A 21976-nucleotide genomic window follows, 5' to 3' on the forward strand; every position below is an offset into this window, starting at 1 on the left:
AGAGAGAGAAACAGAGAGAGAGAGAGAGAGAGAGAGAGAGAGAGAGAGAGAGAGAGAGAGAGAATGAGAGGGGGAGGGGCAGAGAGAGGAGATACACAATCTGTGAAGCAGGCTCCAGGCTCTGAGTTGTCAGCACAGGGCCTGACGCTGGCCTGGAACTCATGAACCACAAGATCATGACCTGAGCCAAAGGTGCTTAACCCAATGAGCCACCCAGGCACCCCAACGCCAGCAAATTTTTAACAGCTTACATCCTTACCTGCAAAATAAAGTTAACTACCTAATAATGTCTTACTAAAAGGTTTTAGTAAAGATCAATAGGAAACAGGTGAAAGCAGAAACTTGTAAATTCTCAAAAATATATATATTTTCCATTTTCACAACAAGGACTCAAATTTATAAATTTTCTTTTTCACCCAATAAGGACGTGATATCCAATATGCAAGCTGGTCAAAGTAACGAGGGAAATAGTCTGGTCCAGCAAACACACATTTTGGCACCTCTAAGAAATTATTCTAACAAGTCTATAAATCAACTTGTATATTTATAGCTTTGTATAATGCTGGACTGTTTGTAAGAAGAAATAATGGAAGCAACCAACAAATTCACCACTGGGGATTACAAGATGCTATATATCTCTATAAAATAAAAAATACGTGAATACTAAAGTTAATATGATACATGTACTACCCTTATGAGATGACCCCAAATTATCAAGTGAAAAAACTAAAAGACAGTATGTTAAAAATGTTTGCATATACAAAGAAAAATTGTAAACATGGTTTTACTAGAGCTTTTAGTGTTTATTTCATAAACTGTTAATTTACAAGGCTATACCACATTTCCAAGTTACCCTAATTTTTAAAAGCACATGGACACATGGGGCGCCTGGGTGGCGCAGTCGGTTAAGCGTCCGACTTCAGCCAGGTCACGATCTCGCGGTCCGTGAGTTCGAGCCCCGCGTCGGGCTCTGGGCTGATGGCTCAGAGCCTGGAGCCTGTTTCCGATTCTGTGTCTCCCTCTCTCTCTGCCCCTCCCCCGTTCATGCTCTGTCTCTCTCTGTCCCAAAAATAAATAAACGCTGAAAAAAAAAAAAATTAAAAAAAAAAAAAAAAAGCACATGGACACAAAAATGTTACTGTAGGAATTGTCTTCAATACATTCTTACAAAATATTCATGATTCACCAAAAAACACCATAAAAAACAGAAACAAAAGCATAAATACCATGTTTTTACATTTTCAGCCATGATTTTTCTGATAATGTGTAAGTTTAGGTGACTTAGTCTAATTTCTTTATACTTGTATATGCTATTTAAAAATTTAATTTTAATAGCCATCATTTATTGGCTCTTATGTACAAAGCACATATATGCAACAAGTCTACAAAGTGCATGACAAGAGACTCTGAAGGATAAGTAGCTACATACTAAAAAACATTAGATCATGCATGGTTAAAAAAAAAAAAAAGTTTTACCTGTGTAGCATGTCTGGGGCCTGGTTCAGCAGCGTGTAATACTGCCTCACAAATTCCCGCCCGACCAGCAGGGGACTAGGCTTCTCCATAACCATTGCTTTGGTCAATTCAACCTGGAAAAAAATGTTGAAGATGTTCAACTTGAAAGATCAAGTACACAGGGGAAAAATGGCAGGGGAAAAAACTGAATTATTTAGCTAAAACCAACTCAAACACAAGACACTTTAGCAATTCTTGGTTTTAAAAAATAAGCATAAGAATAAAACCCCCACAGACCAGGTTAGATTTTTATTCAAGTTTATTGTAATCTGATGAATTCATTATTATTCTCAAAAATTAATTTCTTTAAAATGATTATAAGAACTTCAAAGGTACATATTTCCAGCATGTACCTTATCATAATTTCTCTGAATTTTTTTTAATGTTTATTTTTGATGTTTTGAGAGAGAGACAAAGTGCAAGTGGGGTAGAGGCAGAGAGAGGGAGACACAGAATCCGAAGCAGGCTCCAGGCTCTGAGTTGTCAGAGCCTGACGAATTAATGTTTATTTCTGAGAGAGAGACAGACAGAGTGTGAGCAGAGGAGGGGCAGTGAGACAGGGAGACCTAGAATTCAAACTGGGCTCCAGGCTCCGCGAGGTAAGCACAGAGCCTGACGCAGGGCTCGAACTCACGAACTGTGAGATCATGACCTGAGCCAAAGTCGGACCCTTAACCGACTGAGCCACCCAGGCACCCCTCTCTAAATTTCTAAACCCAATTAAGAGTGTTCCACTTCTAAGATTACAAGCACATTCTTATTTGTTGCAATACTAGATTCAAGGGTGATAAATATAGCTCTGACATACAGGAGGCACATGTGATCACATTTTTAGTCAGTATCAGGGAAAACTTCTAATATCTTTAAGAGAAACCATAAAAATCTAAAAATGCTATGCTTAGTTCATTTCTTGATGAAACCAAATATAATCTGAAAAAGGGTGAGCTAACAAAATGGTTTTTTTACTCAAAAAAATTATCTACCACCTCAAAGTCCTCACAATGACAAAGTTAGTGTCTTTTGAGTATTAAGAAAGGCAGCAAACACTAAGTCCTCAATTATTGTTATTATCAAAATAAAACTTTTTGGGAAAAGTATCTGGTAGGAGATAATCCAACTTTTCATTTGAGGAATAAAATCATCCCCAAATTAAACATACAGGCAAACACATATGTACAGATCAATTACAGTAAAAAAGGCAAGACATTTTATTTCAGTTTTCTCAAAGGACAGGCAAAACAATTTGATTGGTTAATTCCTGAACAATTTGTGGACATATGTTTATCTTCATCTAGTGCATCTGCCATTATCCTTTTATCTTAAAAAGTTTATTTTGAGAGAGAGAGAGAGAGAGAGCGCGCGCGCGCAAGAGCAAGCATGCGCACACGAGCAGGGAAGGGGCAGAGAGAGAATCCCAAGCAGGTTCCAAAGCTGTCTACACAGAGCTGGGCATGGGGCTCGAACTCGCAGAATGTGAGATCATGAACTGAGCCGAAACCTAGAGCCAGACACTCAACTCAGTCACACAGGCACGCCTGCGTTATGCTTGAATATCTGTCCAATTTACTACCTGTTTCACTGAAACCTAAGAAATTAGTTCAAGGCCAGTCCACATTTTCCCCAGATTACAGGCACTAGATCAATACAGAATACCTTCCTAGTCATACTGGAGAGTAGTTTACCTGTAGGCATGGTTACTAGAGTATCAGTAAAAAGAATTTGGATCCTAGGTCTTAAACAAATAGACTAAACCAGAATGAGAAATTGCTATATTTTTCCCTGGATCATAGTCAAACAAAAAAAAAAAAAAAGAAGAAGATAATTTCAGATGTTCTTACTGATCCTAAATTCTTCAGAACTTCAAAGTTACAGTTGGACGTGAGATCACGTCATGTAACTTGTGGTTTTCAAGTTTTAAGATTTCCCATTACTATGGTACTATTACTATGATCTGATGTAAACCAGATCAACTACACTTAAAAAAAAATTTTTTTTAATGTTTTTATTTCTTTTTGAGACAGAGACAGAGAGGAGAGAGAGTCAGAGAGAGGGAGACACAGAATCCAAAGCAGGCTCCAGGCTCTGAGCTGTCAGCATAGAGCCCAACGCGGGCTTGAACTCATGAGCTGTGAGACCATGACCTGAGCTGAAGTCAGATGCTTATCTGACTGAGCCACCCAAGCGCCCTTCCACCTGAATTTTTAATGGAAGGGCTTACTCTAGGCAAAGTCAAAAGAGCAAAATATCTTATGATCTGCGTAAGAATGCATATGGAACTCTCATACAAATCACTAAAATAAAGAATAACCCAAGAGAAAAACAGGCAAAGGAAATGGAAGAGCCAATTCTCAGGAAAGTAAATGGGCAAGAAATGATAAACTAAGTAACCAATAAAATGCAAACTAAAACCTATCACTTCTCACAGAAGATCCCCTGAAATATTAAAATATCAGTCAATGTTCAACACTGTCAAGAAGTTGGGAAAAGAGAACCGGCAAAGCTGAAGAAATGCCAACAGCTGCCACCACAGTGAAGAAGTTATCTAATAAAATCAACAAAGCTCCAATGAATCCAGCAATCTTTTCTAGACACATACACAAGAGAAACACCCATAGGCACAAGAGATAAAGCGAGAAATTAACTGCCACCCTATTTCTGAAACAGAACACAAATAACCTATGTTATCTGTCAAACAGGAAATGGATTAGGGTGCAGTTTATACAGATCATTCAAACACCGTATCTAAGATAATCACATGGGGCACTGACAAGATTGAAAAGCAGTACTATTTATAATTATGCCAGGTTAACTGGAGTGAATTAGGGCTGTCCCTAGGAAACCAAGACATAAAGTCATCCTATTTATAGTGGTCAAAGTCAGCATGAAATAGATCTCAAAAACAATGTTAAAATGAAAAGTCAGTTGCTGAATATGTACTGTATAATAGCTTTCAAACTTTTAAAAGTGTTTTTAGTATACACAAAACATTAGATATTGTTCATAGTACTTTTCTACTTATGAAAAGCTTTATTAACATTATGCTGTCATATACAGTACACAATAAATACTTTAGTCCTAACTTTGAAGTATTTGTTACTTCCATTGGATCAGATTTTCTTCTTTTAATATTTAAGGCCTAAAAATTAGCCTGATACATGGAGTGTCCCAGCAGAAATTCCATTTGGACAAGAAAACCATTCAAATTATTCTGCTTATATGTAAAAATCTTACTATAACTATGTCATCAACTGTGATACTTAGTTTGTGTAAACAGATGCTTTTACTTGGTAGAATTAATTTTAAAAATACACCCATAGGAGTATAACTGATTATCTAATTTATGCTTTAAACTATAGTTTGACTGCAAATGAGGTCCTCTGGACTAACTTCATCACCTATGATAACTCTTACTCCAATCTACCCTTTTGGTTTCCTTCATCTGTTTTTGTTTTTATCATGATTTGTATTCTGCGGCCATTTCCAGTTTTTTTCTTCCAAGATTTAATTTAAATTCAAGTTAGTTAACATATAGTGTAGTATTAGTTTCAGAAGTGCATTTTCATGATTCATCACTTACATAACACCCAGTATTCATCCCAAGAAGTGCCCTCCTTAATGCCCATCACCCATTTAGACCATCCCCCACCCACCTCCCTCCATCAATCCTCAGTTTGTTCTCTATAGTTAAAAGTCTCTTATGGTTTGCTTCCCTCTGCTTTCATCTTATTTTTCCTTCCCCTATGGTCATCTGTTTTGTTTCTTAAATTTCACATTTGAACAAAATCATATGATATTTGTCTTTGACTGACTTATTTCACTCAGAATAAGGGAAAGAGCCAGGGTACGTGGGTGGCTCAGCTGGTTAAGCTCCTTGTGGGGCCTGCACTGAGCGTGGAGCCCGCTTAGCGTTCTCTCCCTCCCTCTCCCTCTGCCCTTCCCTTACTTGCGTGGGCACACACATGCTCTCTCAAAAAATATATACAATAAACTTTTTCAAAATAAAAAAAAATAAAAATAAAAAAAATTATGGAAAGAGCCCAAATGTCCATCGACTAATGAATGGATAAGGATGTGGTGTGTGCATACACATACACACACACACAAAATGGAACATTATCAGCCATCAAAAGGAATGAAATCTTGCCATCTGCAAGGACATGGAAAGAATACAGCATTGGTATATTTATTTTTAAAATAGTCTGGAAGTAAAAACAGACAAATAGATCCATAGAACAAAATAGCTAAGAAATATACCCACATATAAAGGGACAACTGGGATTTTTAACCTAAATGCAGATAATTCGGTAGAAAAAGGATACTCTGTTCAACAAATGGTGGAAGAATTGCATATCCATACACTGGAAAAAATGAACCTCACTTCACGCACCACATTAAGTTTACTCGAAATGGTTTTATGTAAAATCTAGAACTATAAAATCTGCATGACCTTGGGTTGAGCAAAGATTCTAGTTACACTGAAAACATAATCTATATGAACACTGATACTGTAGATTCTGTTAAATTAAAACTTTCTGCCCTGCAAGACACTTTTAAGAGAATGAAAACACGAGCTAGACTGGGGGATAAATATTTCAAAGCATATATCTGATAGGAAAACTTGTTATCTATAAGAACTCTCATAACCGAATAACAATCCCATAAAATATGAGCAAAAGGTATGAAAAAACACTCCACCAAAGAAATTATTTGAATGCCAAATGAGCCCATGAAAAATGCTAAACATCCTTAGTAATCAAAGAAATGCAAATTAAAACCACAGTAAGGTACCACTACACCTGTCAGAACGACCAAAATAAATGCTGACCAAGGTTGGCCAGGATATACAGAAACTCTCAGAATATTCTCAAAATTCTGCTGGTCCGAGCGTCAAGTGGTGCAACCACTTAAGAAAAGTTAGTCAGTTTCTTAGAAAGCTTTATTTGTAACACCCTAAAGCTGGAAACTAACCAAACATCCATCAACAGGTGAATGGATAACATTGTGGTGTATTTACAGAATATAACTTTTTTCACAAGCACATATTGTATGATACAGCTTACATAAAAATTCTAGAAAACACAGGGGGCACCTGGGGGGGCTCAGTTGGTAAAGCTTCCATCTCTGATTTCAGCTCAGGTCATGATCTACGGTTCATGGTATGGAGCTCCATGCCTGCTTGGGATTCTCTCTCCCCCTCTCCTTGCCCCTCCACCCCCCCCAAGCTCTCTCTAAATAAGGAAAGAAAGAGAGAAAAAGAGAGAGAGAGAGAGAGAGAAAAGAAAGAAAGAAAAAACAAGGAGTCCTACTTAAAAAAGTGATGCAAATTGTTAACTGTCAATTCTAAGTACTAGGACGTTTAAGTCGTCTTTTTGCCCTATCTTAATAATTTATCAAAAACACTAAGAAAAAAAACACCAAGGGTTTGTGTGCACTAATATGAATATATATTAAATTATCATAAATTTTGTAGCAAGGTTATGCTATGTATTCAAACATTTGAAATTAAGGCAGTAAGTAAGAGAAACCAAAATGTTTTCCCAAAACCAGAGAAACTTTAATACAAAAGCCACTGTCTGTACTCATAGCAAGAGCAGTATCACCATCACGGGATCTACTGTTCAATCTGTTTTCTAAACTCTACACGTTTACCACCTGCACCTCCCTTTAATTCTTCCTGATAGTTCCTTGGAGAAATGGTTGACTTTAGGGCTGGGAAAAGCAAAATACAAGGTGAGCCTGAACTACCTGGTAAATAAAGAAAATGCTTTAAGGGGTGGCTCAGTCAGTTAAGCATCTGACTTCGGCTCAGGTGATGATCTCTCGGTTCGTGAGTTCGAGCCCCTCTCGGGGCTCTGTGCTGACAGCTCAGAGCCTGGAGCCTGCTTCAGATTCTGTGTCTCCCTCTCTCTGCCCCTCCGCTGCTTGAGCTCTGTCTCTCCCTCTCTCAAAAACAATTAAAAAAAATTTTTTTAAAAAATGAAAGTGTTTAAAAAAAAAAACCTCAGGGCAATGTTAAAAGGACACAAGAGCCAAAACTGCACCAATTTGAGCAGTAAGTAAAAAAGCAAAAATAACTTAGATAACATTGAATTACAAACCAAAGAATAAAATATCCATGGCTCCATAGTAACAAAAATAAATGCCTAAATAAAAAATTTAATGAGTAAGAAAACAGTCAATAAAAAAATAAAGGGGGAAGGAGACAAAGCTGCCTTACAGAAGAATTTCAAACAGAGGGAACAAAGGAAATAAAGAATCACCATTACACTAAGATAATAGCCACAAGCAAGATCCAGTAATAAATGCTATAAGGAACCTTTAAAGAAACATATTAACATATGCTAAGAAACATAGAAACAAATTAACATATGCTTAAGAAACCCCTTTAAGAAACATAGCTAACATATATTAGCATAACTTTGAAGTGTCTCCCCCCCCCCAAATATTTAGTAATTACAATAATAGCTTTAATACATAGCTAATTTATGTCCACAAATTCTGATTCTCCTCTTCCTTAGGGACTGGTTTTTAACAAAGAAAACAAGGGGAAAAATCCTAACCTGGTAGACACCACTTAATCGACCAAGGTTAAATTCAACCACTATATTATATACCCCTTGATGTGATAAGAAGGCTAAGTCACCTCTGTATTCTTCCCCCAAATCCATAACCTCAGTCTACCTATAACACCAAGTGTACCCAAATTTAGATCAAGTGTCAAGGTCATAAAAGACAAAGAAAGAAAAGAAACTGTGACAGATCAGAGAGAGACTCAAGAGACTGCAATGTGTTATCTTAGATTGGATCCTGGAACAGATAAAGGACGTTACTGGAAAAACTAAGGAAATCTAAGGGCAATCATTTCGTTAATAGTATTTTATTCAACATCAATTACCAGCTATCTCAAACTCAAGTTTTCTCAAAAGAAAAAAACTTCAAAAGGAACTGAAAAAACCTAACAATTTACTAGCTTTTCTTGGTTTTTTAACATCCATCCATTCCCCACTCCAAAGTTAAAAGCTAATCGGCTGGACTTATAATTGGGCAACAGTCTATGTTCTCTCTCAGTGAGGTGAAAAAACACTTTATGGTTAATACTACTGCCTCATCTATGAAATTCCTGAAAACATGAATTTCCCATCCTTTAGATTTCACCAAGCACAGAGCAGGCTCAGAGAGTCCATGAACACAGGGTATACTTGAGTCATAGCCTAAAAAAGCCTGGAAAGGTTTTGGACTCCAGATTCTGAATCCTACAAACTTTTTTGAATAAGGAAATAGCTACACTCTACAGTTCACTGCTAGACATATAAGCTTTACAAAACAGACAACTTTTTGGGTTTCAGAGCCTCAATTCCCTTTGTAAGTAAAAACATAAGACTACTAAGATATGTAAAAGCACTTTTAGAATATATAAAGGGCTATACAAATACACAATGATGCTGTTAAGTAGCCATTTAACATCCCCAGAGTTGCAGTGTGCCCCATCTAGGAAGCCACTTTCTCTGAGCCATCTCTAGCATTTACTTTTTTAAATACCTGAAATACAACAAGCTGAGCAGCTGAACAATAGTACATGACAAACTGCCAGAGGATGAAAGGGGAAATCAATTCATCTAAAGACACTAAGGCCACAATCTGTGAGAAAAATGTTTTAATTACTTTGTTTTATAAAGGCCACTCTTCATGTGCAGATTATTCCTGGCTCTTCACCATTATCACCTGGCTTGCAATTCAGCTTTCCCCACCCAGGCCAAACAGGGTGTCCAAGGATACTTAAAAAAAAAATAAATAAACAGGTGATTTTTAAGATTTGAAAAACATAATAAACCTAGTTAACCACCAGTGTGATCAGCAACTACAAGTGAGATTACAGTTGCTGAATCTAAATTTAACTCCATGGCTGGAAGGGCAGTGTTGCAACTAAAGGTTTTTCCTACTAGCTATGAACTGACTAGCGGGGGGGGGGGGGAGCAGTTTTTAAACCTACTTACTCTGACAATTCTCTTTGCAAAAGAACACACAATGCATGTGTGAATTCTGAAATATCATTAAAGAAAAAAACAATCTAATTACAAAATGTTGAATGATCAAGGAGGTTAATTAAACTGGCAAAAAGAAAAAATTGGTTTTGGTCACAAATTCAGGCTTTATATTAAATTTCATCTTTTAACATTGCCCCAACCATCCTAAGAACCACATACAATTCATAAACCTATAAAAATTTAAAACTAACCTCTACCCTTTACTTTCTATGCAAAGTACTAAAAGAACAAAATAATAACGTAAATTACAAGGAAAGAAAAAAGAAAAAACGACCGCAAGCAGGTCAGCAACAAACATTACCAAATCTTCTGATGCACCCTTAGCAGACTGTCAGCTGAGAACAGCAAACTGAATGTGAGTTAAAGAACAAAGAAGTGCCTACTTTTCTATCAGTTAGAAGCACAAGAGCTTAGACACACAGGATTTAATAACAAAAGTAACGTGACTTGGCTGGGAAGAAGGGAGGCTCACCAGCCTTGTATTATCACAATTTGCTTCGTTTGTTCCTAATAAACGCACGCACAAGAGATCAACCAGGCTACCAATCTGTAAAATACCTCGGTTTTCATATTCCTGACCAACTGATAACCAGTCGCCTGAGGCAAAGAACAGGTTAAGAAATACTTGAAAGAGAAACAAAAGTTTCTCTCAATGCATAAGGATATTTCATTCTGATACATTCTACTCCCAGCAGTGATACCATCAGCTGGATTTAAAAAATTAACAGTTTCTATGTCATGTTTTAACATTTGAAACCTAATGCTAACTCAATAGGCAACCCCAACTAAATAAAGGTAACTAAAATGGCTACATGAGAAGGCCAGTTCTAAGTAAAACAATGTTACATTCTAAAGCAATCTGTTATTTATGGCAACATCAACAAAAAACTTGGCCATACAGTATTTTGATTTATCTATTGCTACTTTCTGTTAACAAACATGGAAAGTACTGGGAAATGGAAACACTTACAAATATTGATTCTTTGTAGTTTTTTAATTTCCTAACAAGGATGTAAATTATGTATTCCCTCCTACTACAAAAAAATTCTTTAAAGACCAATCCTAAAAGCTCTGAAGGAAGGCTGAAAGCCATCCCAAGCAAAATTAATTCACAAGAGCTAGTCCCAAAACTTTTATTGTAGTTTTTTTCTCTCAAGTAGAGATATTTGTGATGTCAAGTAATGATCTGAACCTACAACTATATTTTTTACGTTTAGAGAGAAAGTGAGGACGAGCAGGGGAGGGGCAGAGAGGGAGAGAGAGAATCCCAAGCAGGCTCTGCACCGTCAGCGCAGAGAGACCGAGGGGGAACTCCAACTCACCAACAGATCGTGACCTGAGCCCAAGTCCAGTCGGGCACTTAACCAACAGCCATCCAGGAGCCCCTGGACCTACAACTATTTTATTAAGCCAAGGAGCATACTGCCTTTCAAATATCGCAAACCTACACTCGTTTTTAAAGGTGTCTTCTGTATTTGCAGCATACAGACAGAACCTAACAGGAAACGCTCAACACATGAACTGAATGCAGAGAGGCTTTCATCCGCAGAAGATCCCGACTGCCAGGTCCCGACTGGCGTAAGGGCAAGACTTCCAACACCTCTCAATCACCCGTAATTCACCTAGCATAAGCTCCAGTGGTCAAATTTACGTTGTAACTGGGCGCCATCCTTTCCGTCCCAACTTCGCATTTCAACCCACGCAGGCGGGCGAGATGTGAAACTCATCGCTCTGACTCGCATTTTCTCCAACTACAAAACGAGGAAGTTAAACGATCCTCCCGAAGGTCCTTCTCAAAAGCCTGCCCCGGTGAAGACAAGAAAAAGGTTTCAAGGTCTAGACCAATTTCGGAGCCTAACTGGCTGCAGGCGGGACTTTCCCACCACCAGTATCAAATCCGAGGAGGAACACCGTCCACGTTCATTCGCACGTATTCATTCGATTCTATCCTTTTTCCGGAAGCGTGGAGGGCGGCACGTCCCTCCGTGCGAATACACGTAGAAAGGAAAGCCCAAAGCCTCTCGTGTCCTTTGTCATAATCCCACTTCCAGCCCGCGTCTCCCTGAAGCCCACAAGTGGCTCCAGTACAAACGCCAATGCACTCTTCGCAGCAGTTGGCCTCGCCAGGCTGATGCTGCCCCCAGGGACCAGGGCTCCAGGGACAGCGGCGCCCTGGAGCCGCGCAGGGCGCTGGCACAAGGACGAAAGGAGGCTGCGGGACTAGGAGTCGGACGGCCCGCGGGTTCCAACCAGCACCTGCCTCTTACCGTCTGTGTGCCTTTGAGCACGCCTCTGCACCGCGGGCCCACCGAATCCACTGCCATAGGGCAAATCCCCGCACCTACCTCCTCGGATCCTCGTGGGAGCGCATGAGAGCCACACAAGTTGCTCAGCACAGTGCCTGGCACACAGTGGGGGCTTAGAAAACACAAGGGTTATTATCTCCTCTCACTATCCACGCATTCGCTGCTCCCCCTTTAACTCCCTGCGAAGCCGAAGCGCTGCACTTCTGCTTCCCGACTCGAAAAACCCTCATCGCGCTTTCGTGTCGCCCCGCCCCAAAATAAAAGCCTCCTCGGGTCCGGGCCAAACTGGAGCCCCTCGCCAGGGGAGGGAAGGCTCTGCGGGCGCGCGGGAGGGAGGCGGCGGGCGGGAAAGGCCGGCGAGACCGCCGCGCGAGGCCCCAGGCCCCCGAGATCGCTCTGGAGCCCGGGCGGCGGCCGCGGCTCGCTCTCGCCCCGCGCGGCCGTTGGGCGTGGCACGCGCACGAGGCGGCCGCGGACACGGCCACGCGCGCCGACCGGTGGGAGCGCGGCGAAGAGGGGGCGGGGAAACTCCGCGCGCCCGTGCGCCCGCCTGCGGCCGTTTGGGGGGGTGGTGTGCACGCCTCGCGCGGCCGCCGCCGCCGTCGCTCGGACTTCTCCTCCCTCTCACAACCGTCCCAGCTCGTCTTCGTCCCTGGGCCGCCCCGCCCCGCCCACACCCCAGAGTACCTGCGCGGCTGAGCGGGAGAGGAACAAGCTTTGCTCCACAGCACGGCAGAAGGCAAAATCCCCTCACGCAACTGCGTCCGCACACACGCGTGCTCCGTCGCCGGTCTATATAACCGCGACTCAGCCTAACTTGTTGCGGCCAGGTCGAGCAGGCTTGTGACCAATCCCGACTGCGTCCTCCGGGCTCTTCGAGCAGCAATTGGGTACTGCCGCAGGATGAAGGCGTGGCTCTTGATTGGCTTAGACTCATGCCTATGAGACTGTGAGGATCTCGTTTCCCTAGTAACGGATTGGCATTGAGAGTGACCAATTACTTAAAGGTACGTCAAAAAGAGGGTGGGGAGTTCTTTAACCGATACCCATAGTAGCCAATAAGTGCGTGGGGCCGCTCCCATTCGATAAAATGTGTTCCCCTGGGCGGAGATCGGTTTTCCATGCAGGAGCGGTTGCTCCACAAGGTGGGGCCCGTGTACTTTGGGGAAGTAAACCCCAAGCAACTAGGAGGTGGGCGCCAGGGAGGCCAAGGGAGCCCCTGGCCAATCACAAAGCGAGAAGGAGCTGATTGACGCGGGGGTTGGACTGTGCCAAGGAGACCGAGCCCCAGGGCCTCCGTGCCCTCTGGGGAGATCCTGAGGCTCTTTCTGGCCCCGGCTTCCGTCCTCTTTCCTTTCTCTCCCCCACTTGTTGGGTCTGGCCCTGAGGCCCCTCTCCCGCCCCCTCTCCCGCCTGTTCTGCAGTTTGGTACCAGGGAAGCCAAGTGGTAAAGTTCCCGTTGTTTGGGTTTTCTCTTCTTGTAGCAACTTTTTTATTTCCATACGGCCGCCTAAGGGCACTTGCTGGCTCTCACCATTAGTCAGCACTATTGTTGGACCACAGTGAAGGGAACACCAAAGGGGAAAGTGGCGGCCGTCGCGTACCTAAGATCGTGTAAAAAGGTCGCCCGTGAAAACTGCTGCCGAGTTTGAGAACACAGATGTCCACCCTGCTGTGCGTGGCAAGTGCTGCGGCAGGCCGGCCCCATGGCGGGCTCGAGGGAGTTCGCTGAGGTCTTCCCTCTCTCTTGCTGCCAAGGAACCGCAAAGTCTCCGCTCGGCTTGGTCCTTTAGTGCAACATCCTGTGCGTCACCCCCATTGCCATTCAGTGTTCGAATTGCTGGGGGTGTGGGGGCCCCTTTCGTGTCGTTACTACTTTAAAAGGTAATTTGTCAAACTCCTACACGGACCCCCCAAAGATTGCCCGAAGCACTTCAGGGGCTAAGTGGTGCTCCAGCCCGGTCCTGTCCACGTCCCTCGGTGTGTTATTGGGCCCTCTGTTGGTCACCATGAGCATTCTGTAAGGCAATACACAGACGCCTCGGTCAGTTCTTATTCCAGGCATGTGGTCTCCCGTTAAGTTTTGCAGAGAATTTGGTAAAGGAGCACCTGGAGCGTCTCCGTGGAGGGGACCGGCAGCAGCCTGCTGAGACCCGGCGCGTCCCCTGTCGCTCCCTGAGCAGGGTCTGGCCCCAGACTGGAGACTCGTGGCCGCCCCAGGAGCCAAGTGAGAGCGTCCCTCTGCCCCCTCCAGGGCCCACTGCCGCATCGGCCTAGCTCATTCAGCATTGATGAGGTTCCTATTAAGGGCTGGGATCAGAGATGATCTGGATGCCGTCTCTGTTCTCCGTCACCCATCCAACAGACTGGGGCACTTTGCTGGCCCCGGAGCCCCCAACCAGGCATCTGGGACTAAGAAAGCTTCGGATGAAATTTAACCCAGAGAGAGAAGCTGCTAAAATTTTCTACAGTAAGGACACCCACCCACCTATTCCAACACCCCACCCATTCCATCCCACCCCCGCACCCCTCTGCCCTGATCGTGCCAGCTATGCTAAGGGTTTGGAGTTTATTCTGTTGGCAGTGAAGAGCCCCTGGAAGAGTTCTTAAAGGGTGGACTGAGAGATTTGCCTTTTACAAATTGACTCTCCAAATTGAAATGCTAATGAGAGCAGATTCGCAAAACTTTAAATTTACAGATTGTAATTGAACCCAGATGGCCTATGATAACAGTCTTGGCTGTTCTTAATCACGTTTGGAGGGAATTTTAAGTGAAACGGCTCTTTGTGTAAGGCTATTTGGCAATCACTATTAAAATTGTGTATCACCCAAAACAATAATAGCACTTCTTGGTTGATAGCCACTTTTTTTTTTTTTTTTAACAAAGAAGTCTATACCACGGTGTTCAACTGCAGCATTGTCAGCTTTGTTAAAATATTTAAAAACTAAAAATGTAATTGCTTATCAACTGGCAAAGTGATTAGTGATATGCACATAATATAGAATACTATGCAGTAGTTTAAAAAGTAATGAGGTGGGGCGCCTGGGTGGCGCAGTCGGTTAAGCGTCCGACTTCAGCCAGGTCACGATCTCGCGGTCCGTGAGTTCGAGCCCCGCGTCGGGCTCTGGGCTGATGGCTCAGAGCCTGGAGCCTGCTTCCGATTCTGTGTCTCTCTCTCTCTCTGCCCCTCCCCCGTTCATGCTGTGTCTCTCTCTGTCCCAAAAATAAATAAACGTTGAAAAAAAAAAATTAAAAAAAAAAAAAAAAAAAGTAATGAGGTAGAATTACACAGATACGGATGGGTCTCCATTTGTTATTTGGACTGTTAATTAAAAAAAAAAAAAAAAAAAGAAGAAAAGAAAATCAAGTTCAACAAACAAAGCAAAAAACAAAACTCCTGATTTCTGTATGTGAAAATCAGTATGTAAGTGCATAGGAAGGGTTCTAAATTTAAAACAATAGTTATTGCCCCTAGAGAATCTCCGAGCTTGGGAGCGATGAGGACAATGTATTATGTGAAAGTTTTACGAGACCGTATTTATGTACTGTGTTGTGTAACGGGAGGTAGGAAGGAAGGAAGAGGAAACGGATTACCAGAGGGTGAATGTAGACAAGAACCGTCAAGTGGCTGTTACTGTCTTCCAAAGGAGAGAGCAAGTTGGCACGCTCCTGTGCTAGCCTCCCCACTCAGATCATGAAACCCTCAGGCCCCAGGTGCTGGATACTTAGTAAATGTTCAGTGAATGATTTACCACCAGTGAACTGTCAAGGCAGGGGAGTCCGGGGAGATTTCCCCCCAGGGGACTTAACAGGTTTAGTTACAACCGAGTAGAGGGACAGATGGTATCCAGTGGGCAAAGGCCAGGGATTCACAGACGCAGAAGAGAGAGACCCCACCACCACCACCACGCCCCTGCCATGACAAAGGACTTTCTGACCAAAAAGTCAATAGTGCCAAGGCTGAGAGACCCTGATCTGGCTATCTGAGTCAGCTAGGGGAGAGTCCCCAGCCTCCTGCTTCTCTTTCCACTGCCAAGCAAAAGCTGGATACCCCTCTTCTACACTACCTCACCCTTTCTTCCTGCCAATTCTCCCCAAAGCTATGAGAAACAGGGAAGGAAGAAACATGGGCAAAATCCCAGAACACTCAGCCTGGTGGTGGTGGAGGAAGTTGGGGAACAGGGAATATTAGGAAAGGAATGATCCTAAGAATATCAAGTGGATCAGTTTTTCCCAAACATAGCTAATCACTTTTGAAGGGCGATTAAAAATACATGCCTGTGTGTATCTTTCACTGTTAAATTCTCACCTGCGAACAAAGCTCTAATGTAGTAACATGGATTGCAGCACTGCTCCTACTAGAAAGAGAGGAAACAACCCAAATCTAGAGCTGTCTGGAACTGGTTAGATATAGTACTGCAGTACAATGCACTCTTACAGTGGACTGTCATGCAGCCATAGAGAAAATGAGGCAGATCTATGTGTACAGTCACAGAGCAATTTCCAAGAGATACCAGTAGATGGAGAAAGCAAAGTGCAGAAAATGGAAAGAGTAAAGGGGAACCAATGCCATGGGGCGATTATTTCTATTAAGGTATACTCTATTGCTCTAGTTATTTCTACACATATCTGGATGGTTTTGCTGTACATGCACAGGTTATGTCTATGTCTGGAAGGAGTCATAAGAAACTGTTAATGATTGTTAACAAGGTGAACTTGGGCCAGGGTGGGAGAACAGCTTAGTTTTCATTCATCCAAAGTACCCTTTGGAACTGACAATTTTTTAAACATGTACATGTATTATTTTTCAAAAGAAATTCAGTGTTAAGGATAGATTTTAATACATATACATTTTCCATAATACAAATATGGAAACTTTGATCTTTAAAACAGAGATTACTGGGGCACCTGGGTGGCTCAGTTGGTTAAGCGTCCGACTCTGGATCTCAGTTCAGGTCTTGATCTCAGGGTCATGAGTTCAAACCCCACATTGGGCCCCAGGCTGGGTGTGAAGCCTATTTAAAAAAAAAAGAAAAGAAAAACCAGGGAAAGAGAGTACACTTTTCTTGAGGAGCACTGAGTAATATATGGATTTGTTGAATCACTGTATTGTATACCCAAAACTAATATAACACTGTATGTTAATTACACTGGAATTAAAATAAGATAGGAGTGCCCAGGTGGTTCAGTGGATGGTGCATGTGACTCTTGATCTTGGAGTTGTGAGTTTGAGCCCCACGTTGAGTGTGGAGATTACTTAAAAATAAAATCTTTAGGGGCGCCTGGGTGGCTCAGTCGGTTAGGCGTCTGACTTCAGCTCAGGTCATGATCTCACCGTTTGAGTTTGAGCCCTGAACCCAGGCTCTGTGCTGACAGCTCAGAGCCTGGAGCCTGCTTCGGATTCTGTCTCCTTCTCTCTCTGCCCCTCCCCACTCATGTTCTCTCTCTGTCTCTCTCTCTCTCTCTCTCTCTCTCTCTCAAAAATAAATAAGCATTAAAAATAAAAAACTTAGTACACTAATGATACCTCTTTAAAAAGTAAATAAAATCTTTAAAATAAATAAATAAATAAATAAATAAATAAATAAATAAATAAATAAATAAAATAAAACAGGATAGAATACTACACATTATCCCTTTAGGTATTTGAGGGATTTTGAAAATTAGTCACTGGGGCACCTGGGTGGCTCAGTTAGTTAAGCATCTGACTCTTGATTTTGGCTCAGGTCAAGATCTTCATGAGTTGGAGCTTGGGATTCTCTCCTTCCCCCTTTTCTCCGTTCCTCCCCCAGCATTCACACCTCCCTCTCTCAAAATAAGTAAATAACATTAAAAAAAAAGAAAGAAAGAAAGAAAGAAAGAAAGAAAGAAAGAAAGAAAGAAAGAAAGAAAAGCCACCCTGAATGTTTTAATTGGCCTGCCTGCCAGACTGCTAACATCTTTTCTTTTTGCTCCTTTCCATATAAAAGTCTAAAGAGACCCTTTACTGGCTTAGAAATGCATGCCTAATTGGATTCCTCCCTTCTTTGACATTGACTTTCTGCAAACATATCACTTCCTGAAACTCTACTGAATGCTGCCCATGAGCCAGGCAACCTTACTAATATTCTCTATAAAGATGATCTCATTTGATATTCACAACAACCACGGTTCTCACTTCTCAGAAACAGGCTCACAGAAGGTAAGCAAGTGGCCTAAGGTCTCACAGCTAGGACTGGAAACTAGGACTCTGACTTCAAGTCCTTGTTCATTTACCTACTTGTCAATACTGCCCAGGGAAGAAGAATATAGCCCCAAGTAGGAAAAGGGGTTTGGCCTCCTCAGACACCCCTGAAGGGCTGGAATATTCTTTTATGCCCTTAAGCAAACCACCAGGTAATGCAACAGAGATAGCTTTCCAGGCAGTTTGAGAGTTCTGGGATCCATGGGAAATCCTAGTAATCTGCAGGATTTAAATTTTTTTAAAAAATATGTATTACAAGACTACACATATATAACAGAAATCCCCAGAGCATGTTGTTCATTAAAAAGAGCATCTTGCAGGGTCACCTGGGTGGCTTAGTTGGTTGAGCCTCCTACTTCAGCTCAGGTCACAATCTCATGGTTCATGGTTTATAAGTTCAAGCCCTGCATTGGTCTCTGCACTGACAACGTGGGCCTGCTTTAGATTCTCTGTCTCTGTCTCTGTCTCTCTCTCTCTCTCTCTAAAGAATAAATAAACGTTAAAAAGTTAAAAAAAAAAAAAGAGCATCTTGCAAATTATGTACAGTATATATGCTTAAAAATATACCAAAACCTATATATGCATATGTGTTTATCAGCATTTGTGAAACCACAGAACAAGGTCTAGAAAGAATGCACAGCAATCTGATAATAGTTACTGCCTCTGTGGAAGACAATAATATAAAGATTTGAAGGAAACTTTCACTTTTTCTGGATTGTTTAAAAATGTTTACATAGGGGCACCTGGGTAGCTCAGTCGGCTAAGCATCTGACTTAGGCTCTGGTCATGATCTCATGGTTTGCGAGTTTGAGCCCCGTGTCGGGCTCTGTGCTGACAGCTCAGAGCCTGGAGCCTGCTTCAGATTCTGTCTCTCTCTCTGCCCCTCCCCTGCTCATGCTCTGTCTCTCTCTGTCTCAAAAATAAATAAAAACATTAAAACAAATTTTTTTGAATGTTTACATTAAGAAACTTTCTATGTATTATGTGATTTAAAAACTAACTTGGCATAATCCTAAGAGTGGCTTCTGAGTGCTTATTATATACCAGGCACTGAACTGAATGTTTTATGAACATTGCCTTATTTCTCACAATAATGCTATGAGATTGGTCTAATTATTATCTTTATCTTACAGGGAAAGAAAGCGAGGTTCAGAGAGGTTTATTGCCCTCAATAGCCAGGAATTGAACACAGGTTTGTCTAGATTATCTCACTAAATACAACTTCAACTCCTTGATCCCCAGAGAAGTCTGGCATAGAATAAAGGCACCAGGGGACAGCATGACAGTTGTCCTCTGACCTTTGGCTGCAGTGCTAGGAGTTCACTAAGGAGTGCAGAGGACCGTGGTGGCCCAAAGAGCTCGTGCCTTATCTAAAGAGTCCTTAGTGGTCGTTTGACTATGTTTTTGTTTTAAGATTTTATTTATTTTTTTAAGTAACCTCTACACTCAACGTGGGGCTTGAACTCACAACAGGAGTTGCATGCTCTACTGACTGAGCCAGCCAGGTGCCCCATGTATGTTTTGTTCTTTTTTTTTAAGTGAAGTAGGGTTGACATGCAATGTTATGTTTGTTTCAGGCATATCACACAGTGATTCGACAATTCCATGCATTACTCAGTGCTCATCACGATAAATACTTACCATATAACACTATTACAATATTATTGACTGTATTCCCTATGTTGTACTTTTCATTTGTATGATTTATTTTATTGTGTTGTTTTCTGACATAGCTGTTTCCCCTCCTTCCAGGTGCCCGGCAGGATTGTACTTTCCTGCCCCCTTTAAAGACCAGCATGACCACATGCCCTGCTTTGGCCAAAACAACGTGAGGAGAAATGACATATATCTCTTCCAGGAAGAGAAGTCTTTGGAGCTTGTGATTATTTGCTCAGGTCTTCCCTCAGCACACTAGCCCCCATATTCAAGATCCATTTGGGACCCCATTTGGGGTCCCTCAACCTGGGTCTCTGAGCAAAACTATTTGCATAGAGCCATTCCTCCAAACTGCCCAACAGGCAATGGTCATATGACAGGAACAAGAAGTAAATCTGTTGTTTTAAACCATTGAGATTTTGTGATTATTTGTTGCAATAGCATTAACCTGGCCTTTCTTGCCAGTTACAGATAAGTTTCTAGATCTTCCCGTTTTTCAGCAGACATTCAAAATCTGGATCACCCACTGTTCTTTTTTTAACATTTTATTAACAGTATAAAAGTGTTTGGCTCTCACTTTTAAAAATACAATGAAAATATTCTTTCCAAGAGGACTATAGTTGAATGTATTCCTTTTTGAAACTTTGTTTGGAATTGTTATTTTTTAAAATGCTTTTCTTGGTCTTGTAACAAAGAAATAACTACATTTACATGTCAATCTACAAATGGATTTTTTTTTTTACTGTTTATTTTTTGAGGGGCACCTGGGTGGCTCAGTCAATTGAGCATCCGACTTTGGCTCAAGTCATAATCTCATGGTTTGTGAGTTCAAGCCCCACATCGGGCTCACTGCTGTCAGCGCAGAGCCAGCTTTGGATCCTCTATCTCCCCCCCTCTCTCTCTGCCCCTCCCTGCTAGGGCAAAGAGAGGGACAAAGGATCAGAAGCAGGCTCTGCACTGACAGCTAAGAGCCCAACGTGGGGCTCGAACTCACAACCCGTGAGATCATGCCCTTAGCCAAAGTCGGATGATCAGGTGCTCAACAAACTGAGCCACTCACACGCCCCACAAATGGATTTTAAAGAACATAAAATTTACCATTTTAACCGTTTTGAAATGTCCAATTCAGTGGCATTAAATGTTCATTCATACTGTCATGCAACCGAACTCAATGTTTATAAATGTCAACTAATCAAAAAATATGTTGAGCACTTTAGGAACTAAATAAAATATGGCTGTAGGCCAGCTTCAGGCAATTTGCAACTCTGCCTGATGCCATGCTACCACTCCCAAGCCTGCACCCTAAGCCTCCTGTGCTTTGCAGCCTCTCTCTTCTCTTGCCTGGGCTTCTCTGTGGACCCTTGCATCTCAGAACATTTGACCTAGGCTAAGGATTTCTTGGTGGATAAAGCAGTGAGGCAGCTAACACATACCTGTGTTATAACACAAAAAACCAGACACTCAATATTCCGGAGGCAGTAGACAACAGCTACAAAGGCCTTTCTATGCAAAGCTTAACCCCAGAATCTGCTGAAGGGCCGAATATTCGTGTAGGTGGGGTCCGGGACCAAGGTACCTAACCACTATCTGTGAACCTGTCACCTACACATTCCTATCCTCACAACATTGTTGGCCAGAGAGGGCCCATTTCTCAAACCTGCTGGTTTAATGATAAAGTGACTCATCCAAGTTTGCAAGGCTAGTAAGGAGACTTCTGGGTAGTCTAGAACTCAGAATTCCTAAATTCTGCTTTTTAAAAAATATTTTTCACTGTGATTCTTAATACATACTTATTATAGAAAAAGTGGCAAAAGTAGAAAAAAAGGAAATAAAAATCACCTATAATATTGGAACTGGTAATGGTAGTACACATAGATCTGAAGATATAAAAATGTAGTTAATAAAGCTTTGAGAGGCAAAAAAGTTGTTTTTTTTTTTTTTAGTTTATTTTTGAGAGAGAGAGATCACATAAGTTGGGGGGTGGGAAGAGAGAGGGGGGTGAGAGAATCCCAAGCCCCGATGTGGGGCTCAAACTCACAAACCATCAGATCAGAACTCACGAACCATCAGATCGTGACTTGAGCTGAAGTCAGATGCTTAACTAACTGAGCCACCCAGGCGCCCCCAAGAAAACCTTCTTTAAGAGGCAATCTGACTCTATCAAAATTGAAAATGAATAGCAATTTCACATTAGGCATTTATTTTACTTTTTTTTTTAATTTGAGAGACC

The 21976-nt window shown here is 41.8% G+C and overlaps 1 protein-coding gene and 1 long non-coding RNA gene across 4 annotated transcripts in view; one reads left to right on the forward strand and one right to left on the reverse strand.

The window, feature by feature from the left end:
* Positions 1-12727, reverse strand: part of G3BP1 (G3BP stress granule assembly factor 1) — a 36387-nt gene extending 23660 nt beyond the window's left edge. The window contains exons 1-3 of one of the 3 annotated variants that reach the window (XM_045436698.1): positions 11906-12358; positions 9178-9290; positions 1477-1589 (exon numbers count right to left, since the gene is read on the reverse strand). In XM_045436698.1, the coding sequence (XP_045292654.1) occupies positions 1477-1571 (95 nt within the window). In that variant the 5' untranslated portion in view covers positions 1572-1589; positions 9178-9290; positions 11906-12358. Of the gene's footprint in view, positions 1-1476; positions 1590-9177; positions 9291-11905; positions 12414-12553 lie in introns of those variants that run through there. The other 2 variants (XM_045436706.1, XM_045436691.1) reach the window with 2 other exon arrangements.
* A 211-nt stretch (positions 12728-12938) lies between these two features.
* LOC123575865 lies at positions 12939-20159 on the forward strand. The gene is made up of 3 exons (XR_006701042.1): positions 12939-13011; positions 19224-19282; positions 19843-20159. It is a non-coding gene; the product is annotated as an uncharacterized LOC123575865 (long non-coding RNA).
* The last annotated feature ends 1817 nt before the right edge of the window (positions 20160-21976 follow it).

This window comes from Leopardus geoffroyi, chromosome A1 (genome assembly GCF_018350155.1).
Source record: "Leopardus geoffroyi isolate Oge1 chromosome A1, O.geoffroyi_Oge1_pat1.0, whole genome shotgun sequence".
Taxonomy (NCBI): domain Eukaryota; kingdom Metazoa; phylum Chordata; class Mammalia; order Carnivora; family Felidae; genus Leopardus; species Leopardus geoffroyi.